A 25,209-nucleotide genomic window follows, 5' to 3' on the forward strand; every position below is an offset into this window, starting at 1 on the left:
GTGCAAATGGCCCATTGACAGACGAGTTACTGGCACAGCAGAAAAAAGCAGGGTCTATTTTTATTTTTTAAATATCAATTACTTAAAGAATGTAGCATAATTAAAATCTTACAAAAAAAATACATACGACGAAGAAATAGGAGTAGAATAACAAAAGATCTAAATTCATAATTAAAGAAAGTAACATTAGGTTTGCCCTCACTCTTTCTCTCCTTTCAACCCAAAAATAAATTTATTGTGCCAATGTCTGCCGTTGGCACGACAAATCAATGATTAAGGTGCAAGTGGAAGGAAGAGGTGTTCAATGATATACAAGATAATAAATTAAGGTATTTGTTTTAGGTTAGTGAACATGAGGAGAAGTATCGGGTGTAATAAGTAAAAATCTCATGATCCATGCAATTACAAATTTATTTAGCTTAAAGATAAATTCATTTTAGAACATTTACTTGATAGCTTCATATATCAGAGAGAATAGTTTTACATAAAAATAGATGAATATTCAAATTATAAAATAATGACATTATATATGATGAGCATAGTTATCAATTATTGTTATTATTATTAATATTAATATTATTATACAATTTTTAAATTTTTATTTTATTAAATATATTATAAGTAAATAATCAATAAGTTATTGGTCCGAGTAATACTAAGTTCGATTTTCTTAAAGAAGATCTTTGGGTTTGAACTTGTGAAAGAAAAAAATATAGTTGGGAGGAGAGACTCACTAAAAGTGACTAGTTAGATTCCTTAATAGATAATAGTCATCGACAAAATTAATGAACACTTTACACTAATATCATAAATACCACAAGAATATTAAAAAGTAAATAAAGATATTGTGAAGGAGACTTTTTATGCATCATAATAGAAAAAAATTTCACATAAAAGTCTATTAGTTTCATTTATGGTCGTTTAACTTTCAAATTTTAATCACTTTTGTCCTTTAACTTCTAAATTTGAGTCATTTTTATTTTTTAACTTGTAAGTGGTTCAAAATAGCTGTAAATTTTGTTTTATAACCACTTCAAAATGTGAAATACTAATGACATTACCTTCAAGTTGATAGAATGACCAAGATGGCTCAAATTTAAAAGTTAAAGAACTAAAATATTTTCTTTAAAGATGAAAGGCCAAAATGATTAATAAAGTAAGATAAAGAACCAAAAGCCGATTATAAATTTGAAATCAATAACTTGGAATTTTTTTCCTTTTTTTCCTACCCCACCTTTTCTCTCTCATCATCCTTCTTAGCAAGATTTATTTACTAATGTCTCAAATCCCCCAAAACCCTAGATTTCGAAGAGACACCCTATATCATCCAAATCGCCGCTTCCCATTCCTCCACCTCCTTCAACTAGTACTCTAGTCGTCGTCATTGACCACAACTTTTGCATCTACAACTACAACCTTTTTTTGTAAGATTTTCTAACGCGACTATGACCTTGATAGCGAAATCTGAAACTTCTTTCGCTTTATGATTTGGATTTTGATTTAAATCTCCATTTCAAAGACTTTTTCGTGCTTTTTTATTGTTGATTTTTGTATAGGTTTCTTATACTTTAGAAAATTTGTATGTTGCATGACTTTGGCGATGACAATAGAATCTAAAGTGTTTTTACTTTATGTTTTGGTTTTGATCTAGATCTGTCTTAAAGGCTTGTTTTGTTCATTTTCGTTGTTGATTTTTGTATTGATTTCTCAAATTTGAGGAAATTTGAATAATGAATTTCTTCTTGCCTTTTTATTGTTTATTTTTGTACAAGTTTCTCATACTTGGAGAAATTTGAATGTTGTATGACTTCAACCTTCACAATAGAATCTGGAGCTTCTTTCATTGTGTATGTTTTGTTCCATAGCTATGCCTTAACGACTTGTTTCGTGCGTTATATTGTTGATTTTTGTATCAATTTTTCGGATTTGAGGAAATTTGAACAATATTTTTTATAACTTGATTTTTTTTTTAGATTTTTTTTCCTAATCTGTTCATTTTAATTCTAACTCATTGACAATGTGTTTGAAATATGATAATTTTCCATTAATTTTACCAAATTTGCTATGTTTTTTTTTTTTTGCATTCTTGAAGTTGTTTATAGATTTTAATTATTTGTAACCTGATCCCTTTATGCATGTTTCAATTAGGGATAACAATGGGTAGGGTCCTATAATACCCACACACACACAAATTTGCAACACACACACAAATTTATGACACACACACATGCGTGGGGCAAGACAGGACGGGTATCATAGTATCCGTACCTACACTATTGCCCACATAAATTTGCGGGTATATATTCGTCGCGTACTCAGTCTCAATACTGTGAGTAATTATCCATCTCGCTTGCGGATCTTTATATCCATAAAATTCAAATACACATTGTCATCCCTAGTTTCAATAGAGAGACATGTTTAAATCTCTTGCCATTGTCTCCGCCTTAGAATTTCTTATCTACTATTATAAGCATCTTTATTTTTCCTTTACTCTTTATTCACATCTATATTTCAATATGCACAAACATATAAAATTGATTATTATTGTTAATGTTAGCATTCTTAATTTTATATTTTATTTAAAGGTAGAGATGCCTTTAAATTTCTACCATACAGATTATATTCTATCTTGGTTAAGTTATATTCTCTCGCATAAAGATTCTCCCATGATGCTCTCAACTCTGTGGTGAGCATGGAAGTGAAAAAAATAATCTGGTGTTTTTGCATACTATTGGCATTTAACATATGTTTGGAGAATGATCTATACTACAACCATTGAATTCAAAGTGCTCTGATTTATCTTTTTCCCACACTTATCAAGTTCAGAATCACCGGGAACTTCCAACTGATAATTATGTGAAGATGAGCATGAATGGAGCTTATCTTCATAACGTAAATATCGTGGGAGCTTGAGGTAGTACATGCAAGAAGATCATATGGTGAGTGGATTTCTGTTTTTTCTGCCATTGTAGACCTAATATACAATATTTTTAAGATTAGACTGCCCATTGAACTGGTCAAGTAACAAGTTCAATCAATTGAACTAGATAATTGAACTAGGATCGAACTGATGATAACGATGATAATAATAATAATAAAAACATAACTATCATAACTTTATAATACTAAAAAATAACATAATTCTATAGTTTCTTAAGATTTAAGTGCATATGAAAGTTCAAATCAAACATAAGTGGAAGTTTCAACAAAATATATATATATATATATATATATATATATATATATATATATATATATATATATATATATATATATATATATATATATATATTTTAATAGCAAGTTTACATTTTAGAATAAAAAATTGATAAATATTTCAGTTGATTTTCATTTATATAAGAAAAAAATGAAATTGTATTAAGTATTTTTCATTAATCTACAATAAATTGGTCTTTGCCGATTTTTCCTTTTGATTCTTTGATTTGCTTTTTTTCAGGCTAGTTTTGGGGTTTATTCGAATTAGTCACCTATTGGTTCACTGATTTTTTGTTTCAACCGACCAGTTCAATTTGGTTTTTAGAACTTAGTCGGTATGCTTTATTTGCTAAACTTTTTGCAATGGAGAAAGGACTTCAACAATAGTTATTGCTTGATTTCAAATGTATAACATGTGAAATGGACGGTCTTGAAGTGACTATTTTGTCTCATATATGGTGGGAGTGAGTTAGAGATCCCACATCAACTAAATATATGATCAAGATAGAGTATATAAGTGAAAGACTTGTCCAAATCCATATTCTAAGATAGTATCAAAGTCTATCCTAATGAGTGTTGTTGAGTCTATCATTACACCCTAATCATGCAATTTCACGTTTTAAGAAGATACTAAATAAATATTATATCTGGGGAGGCAATTTTCTTCACAGATTGGCATCTTTGGGAGCAAGATATGATCAAGATTTCTGTTATTGGACTATTCCACCGGTAGCTGCTTCGGGAGCCTTTCTTAGGGGTAGAATTACTTAGACTTTTCTTCCCGTTTGCAGTTAAGTTCTTACTGGACCGAAAACGAAAATATTTAAAGGTAGGGATGGATGTTACACAAAGGAGAGTTGCTAAGTAGAGCGCATGTTTAGTTTGGCGTCTCGGAATAATAGATTCACATCAAGCTGAAAGCTGCTACAAGTAGTTTCTGTGATTTTGTCTAGAACAATTTCAATCTACGGCAGTGTTAAGGTATAACTACTATGCGGTTGTTCTGAAGCTGAAGCAATTAACAAATTCTTAAAGAAGCTGGAGCCTACATTCCTTGAACAAGGGAGGCTGGTTTCGTTCCAAGCGCTAATCCTAAGAAAGAAAGAACAATAACCTAAAATTCACTCCATTAGTCAGGCAAGTGGAAGTTCAGCATGGATATCCGGTAGCTAATTGTTATGCTGACAATCTGGTAAAATCCTAGTTGGAGTCTCTTGGGAAATCACTGCGGAGATAATTCATGCATGATGCTAGGTACGATGCTACTCCCTATTGGTTATCTAAGTAGTCTGTCCAAGTTTTTCTACCTACTTTTAGGCCTTGGCTCCCTCGTATTACTCGAAAGAAAAATGTTACTCTTTCCCTGTTGGCTATTGCTTCCTGCACATGAAAAGTCCATTCCGCAATGCAATTGGAAGTGCAGGAAGCAATAGTGAAAGTGCAGAAAGTTTTACCCTTCCCTGTTCTGTTCCTCTTTCACTCGAGACAATCATTCGCCCAAACCATTACCATGAGTCTCTGTACGGTACCAACCTGCGACAAGCTGAAGCAGCTGTGACCTACAACAAGCTAAAGGCTGGGGCTTCCGTTAACCACCGCAAATGGCCAGCTGCAACAAGCTTCAACATTTTTGCATTTGCATTTTTTATTTGTTTATAAGGGGTAGGTGTTTATTGTGTTTCTGTTGCTCGACAAAATAAAATAGAAATACAAATGTTGAGCATAGGTATTGTTATAGGACAAAAGAATTGCTTTGACAAGCAAGATATGAAACTCTTAGACAACAGGTAGATTTGGCAAACCACAAACACTGCAAGGTGAAAGTTAGACACAGGCGGTCAAGTATACAGAGCAAAAATCCACCTACGAAATTGCACATGACCAAGCTATCAGTTAATGATCATTGCAAAGGGCATCAATCTAAAGAGAGATCCGATCTATTTCGAAGTTGTTCTCAACGTGCTTGTACTAGGGTTATCAGGAGATGAGTGGAGAGACAAATATGGGGACAGGTAGCATATCTAAGTTTTGATATAGGATATGTTTTAGCTCTAAGTTATTTGGCCTAGTTTCTTCAATCAACGAATAAGTGCCTTTTAGGTAACACTAGCTATCAATTCTTCCTACTGTAATACACATTCCAACGCAATACCCATTCTAATTATGTTAAAAATTTTAAAAAAAAAAAATCTATTAAAATCAATTCTACTCAACTTTATTACGGTTAAAACTCCCCCTAAGTCGAAACTAAACCTAGAAAAAAAGGAAGACAATTTCTTAAAAGACCAAAAGACAAGCAAGAAATATTAAACTACAACAAAACATCTTTGTTGTCCTCATGGTAACAGAGAACCTTGCCGCATGTACCTTATTAAGACATCTATAGAAAACAATTGTCCCACCAACCTAAAGACAAAATTTAAACGAAAAATAAAACAAAACTTACAAAGGAATCCGCACGGCATTTTCTTTTTTCTCTCTAGCTCAAAAAAATAAAAATTGTTCAAGCCTATAACTTCAGTCATGTTCTCTCAAGATGCCTATTTTATAATTTACCTCCTGTTACACTTATTTACGGCCACCAGCAGCCTTTCTAGGAGGAGGAGCAGTGTCCTCGTCATCTGACTGAATATCTCCATACTGCCACATTCCGCGCCTGCTGGTCTTTGCTTCTTCCTGGAAATTCTCCAAATTATCAAGAGCTGTCTGTCTGTCTTTTCTGTCCCACCTGTTTCTTTTTTCTGTCCTAGCAAGCCCTTCCTGGAAATTCCAAAAAAAAAATAATCAGAAAAGTGGGGTATTATTTCTGTATGAGCACAAGGGATCAAACCATAAGACTTTGCAAACACTTCAAGCAAGAGTGAACAGTAATATAACCTGTAGCATGGCAGCATTAACGCTGATTTCAGCATCCACGGCAACAAGAGTTACAGCAAGGACTGTCCCAGTTCCCTGCCCTTTCACTTTTCCTCCGGAAGTATCTTTCTCCTCAACCTTGGCCCTGAACTCTTTTCCACTGTTTAAAGTGAGTTCACTCAAATATTCAGCTGCTTCTTGGCCAAAATCCTCTTCCAAGTTTGGAATCTTGATGTATGCAAGGCTACACAGTTGAGCAAGACCCGGAGCAGCAGACACAGATGGATCAACAGGCCGTAGTTGACTGTAGGGTACTACTTCTTGATTTCCATAATCAATATAGAATACTTCGAACAAGTCGTTAGGTGATTCAACTGGTCCTCGGGGTGTATTGACAACCTACACACAATTCAATTATGAATAATCAATATAGAGAAGAAAAAAGAATATGGCAGCCAAAACCATTTCATATGGAAAAGAGAAACTGAGTGGAAATAGACAAGGTGATACAATTATTTACGGACTATTTAGCAGCTCATCAACTCTGTAAAATTACAGGACATTGCAAAAAGGGGTAATAAACAAGTAGTGTTGGCCATATGATGAAATATTAGGTTACAAATTTGTCAATAACATATGGGAGATTGTGAACAAAAAAATCTGGTGTACCAAGATGAAACCATTGTATATTATAAACTCTAGCAGCCTGCTTTAATAGTGCAAAAAAAATATAAACAGGATAATATTAAATATCACCATATTGATGGAATACTGACGTAAATGCTTGTCAAGAAACCTAGATAACAAATCAATAACAAAGTGGGGAGCGGGGGTGGGAGGAAGCAGCCAAAGGATACCAGAAAAGAGAAAAATGTGGAACAAATGGGTAAAATTGTGGAACAAATGGGTCTCATGACCCAATCATGAATATATTTTCAACCAACCCCTGTTTAATGGCCACATTTATTCAGCTACAGAATTGCAATGCTTAGACCAGTATGGGGGGAAGGGGAAAAAAATATTGTGTAGGAACTTACCATTGCCCGGTACCAAGACTTGTCAGCATGAAAATAACAAAGGACTATGTCACCCTTCTTAGGATTGAAAGCACCAAGCACAGGAGCATCCTTCAGGTTCAAAGAAGCAAGTTGTTGCTGAATGGATGCGATCTTTTGATCTCCAACTGTCTGGACATAGAATTTACCACCACCCAAGACTTCTGTAACAATTACCTACCAATGTATAACAGCGGGATAAGTCATTCACCATTTTTAAACATGAAAGTGGTAATTAGTGAAAAGTGTCCTGATTCTTGAGCACCTTAAGTACTTCTTGCTGTTTGTTTTCAACTGCTGCACCATTAGATACTTCCTCTCCTTCAACAAAATTCTCCCAGATCTGCAAAACAATTCGCTTTAGAATAGTTAACAGGGAACAAAGAGTGGTAATGTAAACATGATCAAGACCCATTCTTACTTTCAGCTTTTGCCTCTTAGCAGATTGTTCAGCCTGATCCAGAAGATGAAAATCAGGAATTCTATCACTGCCAAAGGATGTATGAAGTTTTGCAAGACCAGCTTCAAGCAGTGTAATTGCCACATTGGTCCTCGACTCCCATAAGGATCCCAAGAACGTTCCAGTTCTATCAACGGTTTCAACCTCTATCTGCAAACAATACAAAATATTTAACAATAAAATAAGCAGCATACAGGAACCTAAAGTTCAGAAAGGAATTGATTTACCTCAACATCTCTTTGCATTATCTTTCTCCTCATCAGAGCAATTGCTTCGTCTGAATATGGTTCATCACGACCAGGACACCTGACTCCAGAAAAAGAGAACGCAATGCTGCAAGTTTCTTTTGGAATTAACAATTTAAAACGATGGCCACTGAGCACATATTCCACAACAGCAGGAACTCTTCTACTTCGGTGCAGGAAAGGCAAGAAGTCTCTGGCTTTCTTAGCCGATGCCTAATATGAGTCAAAAGGAAACAGGTACATATTTGAGTTATTTATAAGCTTTGGTGTAGAAACAAAAGTTCATGTGACTATTTTTTTACCATGGTCAAATCAGTTATATGCATCACTGGAGGATCCTTGGCAGAGTGGGTGCCTTTCCTTCCAGAAATTGCACGCGATTCAGCAGCAAGAAGAGAATCATAATAGTTAGATCTCTCTTCAAAGTCACGATGTCTAATGACAGTTCCAAAGCCACGGCCCACTATTAACTCAGCAACATTCACCCCATTTTGCTGACTTCCAGCAGGTGGAGCCGATGATGGGGCATCATCATTGTCAACCTTGGCACCAGACAATAGAAAGACTGATCCAAAATCCATTACTCGGGAATCAGCGGCTGATGGAACTACAGATCCATCCGTGGGAGAAACCTTTCTAGAATATTCCATCTGAACATTAACCTGAAAAGATAGGAGTAATCAATTACAACTGAATTCAAAAATGATATTAGAAGGTATGTAAGATATTTTCATACTTGACGACCAATGAGGCGTGTTCTCAAGAACTCCTTTGCTTCACGGGCATAGGGAGCTGGTTTTTCGTCTCGACGAGGATTGCCCATTTTTGGACACCTAATACTTGAAAGGTTAACTCGCCTCTCAGCTAGAGGACTACCATATGGAATGGAATCATCAGCAACAACAATACAGTCTCCACTCACAACCTCAACCACCTGTAAAACTCAAGTTAAAATGTTATATGCTTATATGAATGAAGACTGACTATTTGGCATAAATAAATAATTGAGCATTATTTACCTTGCCAGAAAAATTCTGGTTATGAATTGCCTTTGAATTTGAAGGCGGTGGTACATAGTTTGTCCACATCCTTAACCTGTCTTTCTTAGCCTGCAGTTCAGCAGTCTTCAGCTTTTGCTTTGCCTCTTCTTCCATCATATTTGCACTCCAATCAACGTATTTTGCATAACCCTATTTGATTGCAAATTTGAAGTGGGAAAGATACTCAGTATATGATTATATGGGAGAACATTTTAATTCTCCATCTACAAAACTACACACACCCACACAGACACACGAGCGCACACACACATTAAGTACAAATACAAGAGGATAAAAGCTTGTTTCAGTCTCAAATAAACCAATGAAGTAATATTATGGTACAAAATCATGGAAGTAAGCACATTCGGTCCACCATGAAACTTTAATTGATTTAGAGCAAATAACTCATGATAATATCACCCCCACACAAATGAATCACGTACGTTTTCTACAAGCTCCAATGCCAGGTCCTTTGCTGATTCACCATCAGGATAATACACTGACCCAATTAAATTGCTAAACTTATCGACACCTTCCAGGACAAGCCGAACCTACATACCATTAGGATTAGAAAATTTTCAGAATTGCAAAATCAATATAACTTATAGAAACACATTACTCACTTCTCGATTCAATACACGCATCTCAGTGAAAAATTTAGCATCATGTGCAAAAGGATCGGCTGCAGTTTCAGCAGCAGATGTTGAAACTGCAAGCCTTTGTGCAGATGTAAGTGGGGCTCGAGGTTCCCCAGGAACATCTCCGTTGGTGTCATCAGATGTCAACTCTGGTTCAACAACACTTTCAGGTGCAGCTCTCCTTCCCATTTGTGGAGACTGCGGTAAAGGTAAAACAATTAGCTGCATGTGCGAATAAAGATGGTAGCAAATAGCAATAGCAACAGAATTTGGCACATACCTGAATTCCAGCAACAAAAACTTGGACAAACTGAAACTCCGGGAGCAAATAGATACGGAGTGTACTGCCATCACGAACCTGCTCAACAACTGCCTCCATGGGCAATCCCTTCTTTGCATTTAAAAAAGTCATAGCATCAAAGTTACTAGGGTCACCAAGGGCAGAAGGTGGTAAATTTCTGATTGAAGCCTCTGCAGCACCGGGAACCTGAAATCACCACAACCATAAATTGTACACAGATGAGGGATTTCAATAAATTAAATAGGGACGGTCACTACACATCTCCAATTTTCATCTCATTCTAGCATCATCCTATCCTGTTAATTTAAATGACAGTGAAAGACAATATCTATAGAATAGATTGCATAAGCTCATCCCATAATCAAATGTGGGTTTAAAACAAGATCATACAAGTGCTCATTACCACAACACAAGTAAATTTACATGCAATGTGTAATTAGGTCAACTTCAAGATAATGACAGTAGTAAACACTAGCTTTACATCAGCAAAGATGCCGTACACAATGCATTTTGGTTTCCAAGCACACCAAGTTGCCAGGGCATCATCGAATTCACATCTCATTTTCAATTTTTGTGGCCAAAAACACACCTTAATTACAATTTTTGTCTACCAAAAAAAAACTTTTATTCAAAAGAGGAAAAACCTAACAAACCTTGCTCCACCGCCCAAGGCCTTCTTGTTTAGCCTGTTCTTCCAACCGCAACAATTCTGCCAGGTACGGACTAACTTCTCCTTTCTGCTGCCCCTGTTCCCTGACCTGCATGCACAAAACCGCAATCAACAGCTTAATTCATCACCGGGTTAAGTAAAGCATTCAAACATGGCACATCCAGACACAAAGAACACGGCTTTCAACCTTAACCCATCCCTGAGAAACAACAAGCATGGCAACATTCTTGTCCCCGACAAAAACGGTTCCAAAGTCCCGACTTATGGACGGCACGTTGTAGTCCACTCTGAAAGTCACTTCCTGTTCCAAAAAAATTTCCAACATACCCATCACATCAGAGACAAATTGCACGCTTCACCAGAAACAAGACAAAACCAACACTCAAGTAGTAGTAGTAGTAGCAACTGAATCAACCAATGAACTCTATTTCAATTTTCAACGCACCTTCCCTATGCAGAGCTTCCTCAGAAACTCTCTGCTTTCCCATGCAAAAGGCTCGTCCACACCACCTCTACGCGCCTACAATAATTCGCAAAAAAAAAAAAAACAACACTAAAGCAATTAACACAGAGCCTTAAATTATTTAATTGATTAATTAATCCAATGAAAAAAAGTCAAATAACTAAAAGTACCAGTCTAGGTGCAATTAAAGAAGAAAGAGTAATGGTCTTTTCAGGCAAAGGACCAGGTTTGGTGCTGGAGATCGCCACAATGACCAAACAGTCCCCGGAAGGAACCGCCTTCACTCTTCCCCTGTACCATCCGGTGGCCCCACTCGCCGTTGATGCCATTCTTCAACGATCTGCAACAATGACAAAACGACAGCAGACACAGCCAAAACGATTATCAGCAGCCTTCAAAGCAATTAATCGGGAAAATCAGAAGTTTCAGTAACATGACATCATGTCATTTATCATGCAACAACAGATTCAATGAATTCTGCATCAAAAAACTCAGATCCAGAAACAAAACAAAAAACGCCAGGGATCACCGCCGGTAAAAGAATTTTCCGATTTCGAAATCAAGTGCGCGAACTTATAAGAACAACACGGATCGGATAATTGAAAATGAAAATGCGATCGATCATCACGAACGCAGCAAAGAGCGAGCGCGATACCTTCGAAATGGTTCGCGCTTCGGATCTAGCAAATCCAAAAGAGCTGAACCGAACACAGAATTCTGGATTTTTTTCGTGACGCTAGATGGATCCGAAGCGGAAGCACGAGCGCGGCAAAACAAGAGTTCCAGGCGGAGGATCCGGGAGAGTACACAGAATCAGAGAAATGTGGATTTTAGATGAAACCGGTTTACATAGACGAGGACCATGAGGAAAATGCGAGATGCTTATGCATCGTGACCCTTGTTTTTGGAGTAATTACGAGAATTGCCCTTTAGAATCATTACGAAAACTACATAGATATCCTATTACATCATCGCTAATATATTTTCAGAGGGAGAAAAACATGATATCAGCCTCCTTGATTTTAGTTTGTCTCATTTTTTTTATTCTTCCATTATCCAAATTCCAGAACCTTTTTTTTTCTTACATAATTATGATTATGAAGATGGATTTAAATAATATGTTTAATTATTTAAATAATATTTTTTGTTTTTTTTAACAATGATTTTTTTAGAATAAAAATGTGATAAACAAATATCATACATAAGCTAAATTATTTATGTTTGAAATTTTAGATATATAATAATGTATGAAATAAAAACATCATAATATTATTTTTAATTTTATAATGAGACATTGAAATTTTGAAAATAATAATATTTTAGAGAAATAAAGAACGAAAATGCAAATAACGATGAAAAAAAAAACATGAAGATTACAATGTAGATAATACTTACTCCCCGTATAAAAATATAAAAACGACTGTGTATTTCCTTTGTTTACGTATTTCCTACCAATCCAACTAATAAAAATAACGATGCACATTTCATGTTGCGTATTCTTTACATAAAAAATATTGTATTATTGTACAGTATTTACATCACAGGTTTAAAAAGGCCAGTTTAATAGGAATAAGGTGATTTGTATGATAAAGTGTAAAAGTGAAAATAAACCTTCATATGTCTACCACACTGCTTAAGTTTAAATGTTACAAGAGTTGGAGGTCCACACATCTTGTTTGGAAATTTCTTTTAAAAAATGCTTTTAATTTTTTTGTTGATAGGCTCTCAGAGAAAGAAAGAAAAAATATTTTCTTTGTATAAATAATGTACAAGATTTTAACAATTAGAGATCCTCCTATCAACGGTGGAGGAGGCATGCATTTCTTAATTAAAAAAATAATTGGAAGGAAGAATCATCCTCTCTCTCAAGAAAAAGATGGATCTAATAAAAAATAAGTTTGTATTCATAAAATATAAAGATGAAAACAAATCAAAGTTCATTGTTCCCTTAACAAATAAGATCTTATATATATTTCCCTTGACATGATGCATTGATAATCAAACTCATTCTTAAAAATGTTGGTATTTAGATCACGAAAGATCAATTAAAATTTATTTGAAAATCAATAAGAGATGTGATTAAGGGTATTGACAGTCAATTTTATTTTATGAAATTTGATTAGAAGACTAATAAAGTGAGAGTTATGAAAGTGAATAATGTTTGACCACTATCTGGTAATACAAAAACACCAAACTTTGCATTTTCTACTACCCAAAACAATAAGTGCACTTTAGTTTTAGTATGTTTACAATGTTTAAACCTAGTTTATTATGATAAGAGTGCCTTAGTAATTCTAACTTCAAGTATGTCAAAATGAATTTCAATATTTCCTAATGTTGCATGAGATAAACTTACAAGAGTATGTATGAAGGTTGATCTTACAAAACTTATTATAGGAAAAGTATAATTAAAAATATATTAGGATAAGATAGAATACCAGGATTTACTCATTATATGTTATATGTTATTGTCATGGTCGTGTTACGAGACTATGAAATAAGAAACTATCATTAGATTGAAACTACTCTAATGATGTGGAATGAAGGTTTAACCCAAAAAGAGATGGAAGAGGACAGGGTGTTATCAATATAGAAGATACTTAAAATCATATTAAATCCATGGACCTAGAAGATACTATTACATTTGATATAATTATTAAGAATTTTATGGAAAAGCTACAAAATGATTGGTTAGTCTCAAGAAAAAAGTAACAATAGAAATGAAAATAGACCTAGAGATAACGGTATGTCAAAAACCAATGAGAACAAAATAATTAGGGCAATCATTAAAAGTTAATGAAATATCAAATTTAAAAGTGTTGAATAAATGAAGCAACCAAAAGAACATAAATGGAAAAAAATTATGAGTTAGGGCCCAATAAGACTATTCAAGTGGTTGTTTCTCTATTATAAAGTCAACCCACACGAGATCATTAAATAAACAAGAAAAAAAATCTTTATCCAAAACAGTGCAACAACTAGTTGCAATTATAAGAGTTAATGGGAAACCCTAAGGCAAACTCTAGTGATATAGTTACAACTAACTTGCATGTGATGCATCAAAATCACATTCACTCTTCCCATGCAGATAACATTATGGATAAGAATAAATGATATAGTTTCATCCTTTAACAAAGCTTATGCGGACTTGGAAAAAAAAATCATATTTCCTTATATGTAGAAGATAACAACTTAACTTTCATAGAAAGCTAAAAGGAAGATGACATAGAGATAACGATGTCACTTCTTTGAAGGTAACATTTGGATATGCATTGTGATATTTATATCATGGATTAGGTCATATTTTATCACTTATTTTTATTTCATTGTAAGAAATTTACAATTTTTCTATTCTTTCTTAATTAAAAAAAATATATTTAAGTGAGTTTTAATGAAACTCACATAGTTTTCTCTAAGGTTGGAGTACTTTGATGTTAACATTGGGAATGCATAAGGCACCCACAAAGCATTTGGATTTTCTTACTTCTCATTCTAATTTTACTAATTTGGTGTTTGGTAGTTTATTTTGAGTAATCATAATCAAACTTAGTCTTTTGAGTGTTACATGGTTTAATAATTAACTATATATGTGAGTCTAAGATACATAATTGACGTCTTTTTTTAGTGTCATTTGACTTGTTTTCACGACTCTATAATTTTTTCTCATATGATTATTAGTGAGTTTGGTGGCATTTTATATGTTTATAAAGTTAATGCATGAAACTTTTCCTTGAATTATGTTATAGCCTTTCTAGATATGTTGGACAAACATCACATAATGGACATTAACTTCGCAAACATTAATTTCACCTCACTTCATCAATGCATGAAATGCTCTTTTGTTAGAAAAAAAAAATTGATATGAATGTGAAAAATAATATCTAGCTTTTGAATATTCTTAAAACCTATATGTATGCTCTCTTTTTTTACATATTTTCATTTTATCACAAACATATTATCCATAATTGTGATGGATCCCCTTTTTTAATTGTCATATGAGTCCATTTATATTTTGAGCCATTTGAGTCTACGATCTTGACTATCCGAAGGTGATGAAGGAAGCATTGAATAGTTCTTGAGGAAATATTTTTTATGAATTGGAGTTGGTTATGAAAGATTCAATTTGGTTCATCTATGAGGTATTTGGTAATGATTTTTACAGGGGGAAAATGTTTAAGTTCTTGTCAAAAAAATTTACATAAAAATCAATTTGTGTTCCTATTCTAATTTGGCAGCCTTGGAAAGATAGTTGCAACAATATTAGATGAAATATGGAAGCATAGAAAAATTCTTTAGTTTAATGGTTTCATAAAAAAGTGGGTTAAATAGAGAAAGTGTAGCTTAAGTTTTTTCATGATTGTTTGTAGACATAAAAACAAATCCAATATCAATCATTAATCAATTTGAAAGAAACTAATAGGACTATGATAGATTGAAAGAGACTATTAATCATCACTAAGAAGCAAAAACACAAATACCCCTAAAGTAAACTTTGCATTTTCAAATAGTAACAACAAAATATCTCAATCTTAGAGAAAATTGTATGCATTTCATTCAAGAAAAAACAAAGATGACTTACATTTTAAAATAAGTTCCTAAATTTGTCTTTTAGCTTGACTATTTACTGTAAATTTCTTATGGTGAAATAAAAACAAGATATAAAAGATGGCATAATCCACAATACATCACAATGCATCAAAGAAGTATCCACCATTATCTCTATGGCATTTGTCACTCAACTTTCTCCAAATTTCATGACAATTAATTGTTGTCATCTTTCATAAATAAAGACATAAGTTTCCTTTCCTCTCCCACCATCATCGTTGTTAAGAGTTGAAACTAAATAATTTATTCATATACATAATATTATTTGCATGAGAGTCAACCTGATTTCCATGCATTGCATGCATGTTGGTTGTAATTACACTAGAGGCACTTATTATTAAGCTAGGTAAAATAATTTTTTTATTGCATCTATTTAACAACCTCATATGGGTTGACTTTGTGATGTTGAAACAACCACATGAATAATTTTATCAAGCTCAAGTACATAGTTATTTTTATTTGTGTTTTTTTGGTTATTTTTTTATTCAAAATTTTCAAATTAAATATTTCATTAATCTTCAATGATTATCCTAAAAATTTCGTTTTCCTCGAATTTGTTGCATATTGTTGTCCTTAGTTTTATTCTTATTTTTATCATACATTTTTAAAAAAAAAATCAATATGTGTGTAGCTTTGCTATTAAATTCATAAAAATTTAATCAAATGTAATTTTCACAAATTTGAAATGATTTTAAGATCCTATTCATTATGACACTTTTTCGTTTTTCATTTTTCCTAGTCAAACTTTCATTCGACACCATTGAAGTTGGTCCAACCTAATGATAATTTCTATTTTGTAGTCTCCTGACATGACAACAACAATCACGGGTGTAACATATAATATGTAAAGTCCTAAATTCTTTAGAAGATATTGGCTTTGACATAATTACTATTTCTTTAATTTTGAAACATATTAACTCTTATTGCTTTCTTTCTCTTAGGATGGATAAAAATTAGAGTATTTTTTTCCTAATCAATAAGGGATGGAGCTGAAGACTTATTTTTCTAGTTGTGCGCCTTGAATAAAATGACTTGATTTTATGGTTTTAAATTCATGCTCAAAATATCACCTATATTTTTTTATTGTATATTAAAAGTAGCATACAACTTACTAAAATGCTTACTAAATAGTCCTTTGATGTGTGTAAAAACAATCTGCTTAAGAGCAAGCATACCTTATCCAAAAAGAACAATGGACTTTAAGTTTGAATATCAAACTCAAAGGATTAGAGGGGAGTTCCAAAATAATTCAATATCATTAGTAACTAATAATTTGGTTTTTGATTGATAGTTTGAAAAAGGTGATCAATCACTTTACAAAAAACAAAATAAATGCAAACAAGCAATTATGATTAGAGAAACTTCCATATAGGAGAACCTCAAACTATAATTTCATATATACCTTTAATTCTTCCAATTTTTATTCTAATAGAACCCTAAGTCAAAATTCAATTGTCAATTACCTCTTAATTTCATTATTTAACCTTTGGTCACAGTCTATTTCTCTAATTTAATTCTTAGTTTTTTATATAAGCCTTAAATTAGGGAAAAAGTTAAGTCACATAGAAGTTGATTAAAGGTTATTGATATAATTGGAAATTCATATAAACAAGTTTGGTCATACAATGTTATACAAATTCAATTTCTTCATAATACAGTTAATTACAAACAAATGGTCATTGCCAGATAAATAACCCAAATCTAGAGTGATCAGTTCTAAAATAACAATCCAAGGCAATGAAGAAATTATATTACTCAATAACAAGGGAATTCCATTAAAATGAACATTGGGGGTACACAAATATAGTTACATCACAATTCTAGCTTAAGGATTTAAGCTAGTAATAAGCATGAAATAATTAAACAATACATAGAGATTAAGAGCCCCCATGATGATCCCAACATTCTTCCTAATTCTCAATCTCTCTGAGAGTCGCTTTCTCACTCAAAGTATTTTATTTTGGTAACAATATTAAAGATAAAAATAACTCTCACTTTTCCTTTTCTATTTATTACCAACATTCTAATTTAGGGTTGTGCCTAAAGAGCGGACTTTTCAAAATTCAAATTCTCCTTATGCCTTCATTAAGCTAGCACCATCATACTTGAAAATGACATTAAGTAATCCTTTGTGAAATTTGCACACGACTATGTTGTGCATAACAAGGCTATGTTAAGCGGTGTTGAAGCAGGGCCATGCTACATTTGTGCTACAACAAGGTTGTGCTTCGTGTTGTAAGTATACACTTCAAGAGGTGTTCAAATGTTTTTCAAGTCTTTCATTTTTAGACTTTTTTCCTAATTACTCTAGTGGGGGCTTTGATATTAAAAATGAGATTAAATTACTCATTTGGTCCATATAGTTTCACGATTTGTATTTTTTAGTCTTTATAATTTGAAAGTGGTTTTTTTAGTTGCTGTAGTTTATATTTTAATTCTCTTTTAGTCCTTATAATTTAAAAGTGATGTTTTTAGTCCTTATAGTTTGTATTTTAATTCTCTTTTAATCCCTATAGTTTGAAAGTAATTTTTTTAATCCCTATAATTTATCTTTTAATTATCTTTTAGTTCTTACTACAAAAATATATATAAAAATAATTAGCTACACATTAGTTATAAATTATCAACTATTTTTTATTACAAATTATTTTGCAATAAATTAGTTAGGAATTACTTACTAATATTTTTGTAGTTAATTATAATTGATAATATTACTCATATTTTGATGGTAAGAACTAAAAGGGAATTAAAATATAAAGTATAAGAACTAAAAATACCACTTTTAAATTATAGAGATTAAAAGAGAATTAAAATGTAAATTATAAAGACTAAAAAAACTACTTTCAAACTATAGGGACTAAAAAATAATTAAAATATAAACGATAGAAATTAAAAAAAATCACTTTAAAACTATAAGAACTGAAAAGTACAAATGATGAAACTATAGGGATCAAATAAGTAATTAAAACTAAAAATTAAAAATACTCTTATTACATAAGTTTTTTTTGTTTTTTTAAACAAAAACTAATTTTTAAAAAATAAGAAAAAAAAATATTCACCTCTTCCCCATCCACAATAACCTGTTTTGTTGGGTGCAAGCTAACTAGCTAAAGGCATACTATTAGAGTGGTGTAAAACTTGGACCTTATATATTTTATGTATAGGTAATTGTTATTTATAGCTTCCCATTTTACTGAATAACCTCCCTGTTGATTTTTTCTCTCCACATTTACTCTTTTTTTCGGAAACTTACCTTTTGACGGTAGCTTATCAGTTACCTTTTCAAATGGGGAGCTTGATGCTGCAACAATGGGTTGCTTTAGGATTTCCACAATCTACTGTAATGAATCTCTCTGAAATAGTGATATCATTGCCTACTCTTGTGCTGACAATTTCTCTCCAAAAAAAAAATTACCGTTTCAATATGTTTCATTAGCCATAGGTTACATTTATTAAAAATCGTGACCAAATATGTTAAGAAAAAATCATGATTTTTGTGCTGACCAAAAAAATAATCATGATGTTTTTAACAACATTTCACTATCTAATTTTTTTTACTTATCTCAAAACTTATAAAACCTTAAAATTAAGGAAACTTAACCTATTTACATTTCGATTTAAACATAAGCAAATTAAAAAAAAAAAACTAACGACAGTATATTATTCGTAATTTACAATTAAATTAAAATCTATTATCAAATCTTTTTTTTTTTTACAAATCTAATGTAATGAGACCTTTTTGAAGTTAAGTCATCTTTGGTACAAACTACTAATTTTTATTGCATCTTTTGTTAGATACACAGTTATAATTAAGTTGAATAGTGTTTGAGTAAGTTTTTTTAAAAGCCTTTTTAGGAAAAAGAAATAAGAAAAAAATATGAAATAAGTTTTTTTATAAGTTAAAATAATCATTTAATTAGTTAATCATCACAGTTAATTTATAAATATTCTTTTATTTTTTTGCGAAATTATTTTTTTATAAATTAACTAATGAAAATTTTATTTTAGAATCTATTATCATTGTTCTTCTTTTTCTGTCTCTTAGAAATGCTTTTGAAAAGGCTTAGTCAAAGAGACCCTTATGACTTCCTGCATCTAATTTGACATTGCATTTTATTGCTCGCAATCAATCGGGTAGGCGCGTTCAACCTTCCACTTTGGGTGTTGACTTGAGATATATCTGCACAATAAAAATCATAAAATATATTTTTTATAATATTTTGTACAGAAAGTATAAAAAAATATTTAATATCTTAAAATATAAAAAAAATTCAATAAATAAAAGAATTATTAAACATTAAAATATAATTTAAAATTATTCTTCTAATAATTTATAACTTTACATAAATAAAATGATAAAACAACCGGACGAACATAATTCTCTTCATAGAGATTGTCCTAGAAAGATTCTTACTTTCTAAGGAGCTTTTGCATAAAAAAAATATTATTTATAATTATTCGACATCTATTTGATAAATATTTAAAATTAATTTCTCTTAATGTCACTCACCTTTCAATACAAAATTTGTAATTAAAATTAATTTTAATACATATATATTTTAATTAGATTTAATGATTTAAAATTAATTATCATTGTCAATTTTATTTGACTTATAAAAGAAACAAATATATATTATTTTAGTTGCGTGAATCACTATTATTTATTATTTTAATAATATTTTTAGTGTTAAATTATAGAAAGTAAAAAGTTATTCTTGGTTCATGAGTGCTCTCAGGCATGCTTCGGAAACACTCCACTAGATTAGATTGAATCCGTTGAACCTTTTGTAAGAGCTAGATAAAATTAGTAAGATCCACTATCTTATAGTTTAAATTCTATTAATTTACATTAAGAACAACTACTACAACAATAAAGTAAAAACGTGTACTTCAAAATTAAAAGTATGCTTCAGTGGAAGGAAGAAGTAATCCAATCCATGCCTCGTGGCCTTCTAGACCAAATATTAGGTGAGTTTGGATAATTATTGTTTTTGTAATAAGACAGTTTAGATAAATACACTTTAAAAATAGAAAATTATTTATTTTATTAAAATAATAATTTATTTTAACAAATAAGTTTAAATAAATTGATCCATTAAAAATTATTTTGAAATGATATATGTTATTCTGGAAAGATTTCCATAATAACAATCATACATCAATCAAAGTAATTAGTCGGTGCAACCTGAATCCTTGACGTAAACTTAGATTAGAAAATTGAATGAACACACTTATAGGAAAAAATCATTATCGAAAGCTTTGCTTTGTAATTAATGTGTATAATATATGAAGTTAGTGATAAATGTACCTTGAGATGTAATGTCACATGAAAGAAAACATGAAAATATTGTATAATAATGATGAAAATGCAATATTATATAAGGAATACATAGTGAAGATAATTTAAAATTAGAGTTTGAAGAATAATAATAATAACATGAAAATAAGTTTTTAGATAGAATTTAAAGAATATTAATGATAAGATGAAAATAAAATTAACAAACATAGATATAAGATAAGTGTTTATTATCTTTTTTTTATTTCTTGTTAATCATTTTAATTCTTAATGATATTTTATTAAAAAAATATATACTTATAGATAAATACACTTTAAAAATAGAAAATTATTTATTTTATTAAAATAATAATTTATTTTAACAAATAAGTTTAAATAAATTGATCCATTAAAAATTATTTGAAATGATATATTTATTCTGGAAAGATTCCGATAATAACAAATCATACATCAATCAAAGTAATTAGTCGGTGCAACCTGAATCCTTGACGTAAACTTAGATAGAAAATTGAATGAACACACTTATAGGAAAGAAATCATTATCGAAAGCTTTGCTTTGTAATTAATGTGTATAATATATGAAGTTAGTGATAAATGTACCTTGAGATGTAATGTCACATGAAGAAAACATGAAAATATTGTATAATAATGATGAAAATGCATATTATATAATGAATACATATGTGATAATTTAAAATTAGAGTTTGAAAGAATAATAATAATAACATGAAATAAGTTTTAGATAGAATTTAAAGAAATAATGATAAGATGAAAATAAATTAACAAACATAGATATAAGATAATGTTTATATCTTTTTTTTATTTTTGTAATCATTTTAATTCTTAATGATATTTTATTAAAAAAATATATACTTATTCCGAAAGTATATTTTTGGAACTATAAATCATAGTTTCGGAGATACATTTCTCAAATACGTATATGCAATTCTGGAAAAATATTTCCGAAAAGCAAAAGGAATGTACTTTAAAAAAAAATATATAGTGGATAATTGAGAGCAAAAATGATGGATATGGGGATATACTTAGAAAAATTGAGGTGTAAATAGCAAGAGCTACAAACGAAAGAAAATGGTGTATACAGCATTGGCCATAAGACAAGGTAACAAAAGAATAAAAAAATAATGAAAACTAGCAAAACTACTTTCCCCCTAATTTGAACACATGCAAAAAGCAATTAAAAGAATAAAAATAGTGAAACCCACCTACAAAAACAATTCGTCACGAAAACAAGCGGGAGAAAACAACTTTGCAGCATTTTTTCAAAACTGTGCTTTGCAGTAATTTTTGTATGTAAAATATATAATTAAAAATATTAAAATAAAATAATAAAAAATTACTGATTTTTTTATAATTATTTTCAAAACACATGTGAATAAAATAATAAGAAATAAATAAAATAATTATATATAATATGATTTGTAGTGTAAGTATTTTAAATTTTAAATAATAAAACTACAAAAATATCATGTATCAACACTTTATTATTTTTTATTTTACACTTTATTTTTCTTTTTACTTTGTCAAACAACTTAAGAAATCATTTTATTTTTCATTTTTTTTCTTCCCTTCTATTTTTTCTTTTCACATATTCTTTCCCAAACTAACCATTAGAGAACACGCCCCACCAAAAAAAAACGTGAAAAGTATTGCAGCTTTTTTAATATTGGCAGTTAGCCATGTTCTTCACGTGTGTATGCACGTTTAATTTATAAATTTTTAGCTTTCTCTCAATTTTTTTATATAAACTTTTAGCTTTTTAACTACTATAAACCTTTTAAGCTTTTAATTAGCTTATAATCTAATTATTTATTTTAATAAATTAAAAAATAAAATATAAAGGAAAAAATACTTATGCATTTCTATTTTGGAAGGAAAAATTACTTCAATAATCATCATTTTATAAATATAAAGATAAATATTTGAATTTTAAAGTCAATTTCAAATTAAAATTAAAATTTGATCATTTTTATGGGATTCAATCTAAAATATTTCTTATATTAATTATTTTTTTTTAACAAAAATATCATTCATTAAAATTAATCATATATGATGACATGATAGTCAGAGAAATATAATCCATTAACATTTGTTAATTTTGTTAACACTTCACAGGGATGATTTTCACCAAAAAAAAAAATACTTAATGCATATTAATTTCGGACGAATTTAATGTTATCAACTAAAAAAAAATAAAAATTCTTAACCCTAATGAGTTACTTATTAATACTCATTTAACTTATTTAATGCGTAATATTAGCCATTAATATGTAATTGAAAAAACATTTAAATGCAAATTAATGTCAGATTGTTCAATTTTTTTCTATTTTTTAATTTCACTTATTAGTTAATTATTAAGTTATTCCTATTTTAGGCGAGAAATTAGTTGCCCAAAATACTGCGTATCATCGATTTTAAAGGTATGAAGTTTTAACTAAAACCATCCTTCAAGAAGCATTTAAATGTAATTCAATAACTGCACCATCCTTCAAGAAGCATCCCATTCTTAAAGAATCGTCCCATTGATTGTATTCTTCTTGATAAAATGTTTTGCACACTTAGGGTTGGCCTAACCGTAAATGCTACGTAAAGTAAAATTTGAAAAATACTTTTTTTACTTTAAATAATAGAGTTATATAAGGCCTTTTTACTTGCATACATGGCATTTTTTGTTTTAAAAATTAATAACATTTTTTTTAATGAAGCTGAAGTTTGAACTTTAATTGTTTTATCTTGGATTAACCTTCTTTATACTCAATAATGACCATCAATCTCTTGTATGAGTTGCAATCATATAAAATGCTCTCTAATTCTCTTATTAGAACCTAACCTATCCAGTAGGAGACCACATGACTTAAGTAAGTATCCATCCCAAATCCATTATCTCTAACTCACACCTATAAATTAATAATAAGGACCCTTCACACTATCCTGAATTCCTGATAGTGTGAGTTTTGACATATACCAGAATAATGACCCTTGCGATGCACAGATGCACGAATTCGATGGATAAATTATTTTAGTGATTTATATGATTCCTAAATGAAAAGTAGAATTCAATTTATCAAATACCATTTTATTAATTTTATCAAAGATTGTAATATATCAGCAGATTGTTACATGATTTGAAATTCTTCTTAAATATATAACATGATCCCCCAAACTGTAAATTGAATTTTGAAATTTGACAACAAATAAAAATGAAATGAGGACACAAATTGCTCCTAAAATTAAATTTCAAAATAGATGATAAGTAACTATATACAAATAAAAACATAACTTGTTCTAAGATTTAGTATTAAAATTTAATATTTAATCACCATTTTTCCAGGTCACAGAATCCTTTCAAGTTTGATGAATACCCTTTTAATTTATTTAAAACTATCAAATTGAAAATTAAATAATAATAATTTCTTAATCTGAAAAATTCAATTACTCAATGGTTAATGCATTTGTTGAATTAATCTTTATTTTTAGTTGCCTTTTAATTTTAAATTTGGATAATTGTCAAATTTGAAAGTCGGGCGTGTAAAAAGATTAATTTGAATGTAAAATTCCTTTGAGCACAAATTACATTTGATTAACAACTATTATCTCTTCATAAAAAAGCATTTTTACTTTTTCTCTTAACGAAGTCTGCAATGTTTGTTCAAGTGCATGTAGAAATCTGTTTTATATGAAGTTATTCTCACATTAACCTTATTGTGTCAGTGACATCATTGTCAAGCTAATATTGATTTCATCTTACTGGTTTATAATTTTTTATTTTAAAAAATTAATAACACTTTTTTTAATAGTTTGAACTTTAATTGTTTTATTTTGGATTCACCTTGCGCATATTTAATAAAGACCGTTGATCTCTTGTAAGAGTTAGAGTCATATAATGGCTCTCCAATTCTCTTATTAAAACCTAACCTATCCATTAGGAGACCAGATGATTTAAGTAAGTATCCACCCCAACTCCATTATATCTGGCTCACACCTATAAATACTAAGACCCTTCACTATCCTAAATCCCTCATAGTGTGAGTTTTGACATATATACATATATTATATATTATATACGTCAAATGATTTATTTAATTCTTTATTTTAATTTTTTAGTTTGATTTTTTTTCATTTAAAAAGTTCAATTTAATTATTTATTTTATTTTTTATCTTTTAAAAATATTATTTTAGTCATTATATATTTTTTTAATTTAATTTTTGATTCATTTAAGATTATCCTCGTTAATCATTTAAAAATGAAGTGAAAAGGAAAGTGAGAAAACTAAATAAAAAAAATTTATTTTTAAATTATTAATAAAGTTAATTTTAAATAGATTGAAGAATTAAAATGAATAAAA

The 25,209-nt window shown here is 30.2% G+C and overlaps 1 protein-coding gene across 2 annotated transcripts; it reads right to left on the reverse strand.

Moving 5' to 3' along the window:
• Nucleotides 1-5,522: 5,522 nt before the first annotated feature.
• LOC100802766 (ribonuclease TUDOR 1) lies at nt 5,523-11,794 on the reverse strand. Of its 2 annotated transcripts, XM_003523136.5 has the most exons (17): nt 11,600-11,791; nt 11,115-11,284; nt 10,927-11,001; nt 10,669-10,782; nt 10,465-10,569; nt 9,791-9,997; nt 9,496-9,708; nt 9,316-9,423; nt 8,852-9,022; nt 8,569-8,766; nt 8,135-8,494; nt 7,815-8,045; nt 7,549-7,737; nt 7,393-7,470; nt 7,110-7,304; nt 6,094-6,471; nt 5,523-5,976 (listed from the first exon to the last, which is right to left on the reverse strand). In XM_003523136.5, the coding sequence occupies exons 2-17, from the start codon at nt 11,271-11,273 to the stop codon at nt 5,785-5,787; spliced, it is 2,973 nt and encodes a 990-aa protein (XP_003523184.1). In that variant the 5' UTR covers nt 11,274-11,284; nt 11,600-11,791; the 3' UTR covers nt 5,523-5,784. The 2 variants fall into 2 exon arrangements, with proteins under 2 accessions (XP_003523184.1, XP_040870879.1); XM_041014945.1 differs by having other exon boundaries at nt 7,393-7,737; nt 11,600-11,794.
• Between the last annotated feature and the right edge of the window lie 13,415 nt (nt 11,795-25,209).

Source organism: Glycine max, chromosome 4, assembly GCF_000004515.6.
Source record: "Glycine max cultivar Williams 82 chromosome 4, Glycine_max_v4.0, whole genome shotgun sequence".
NCBI classification, from domain to species: domain Eukaryota; kingdom Viridiplantae; phylum Streptophyta; class Magnoliopsida; order Fabales; family Fabaceae; genus Glycine; species Glycine max.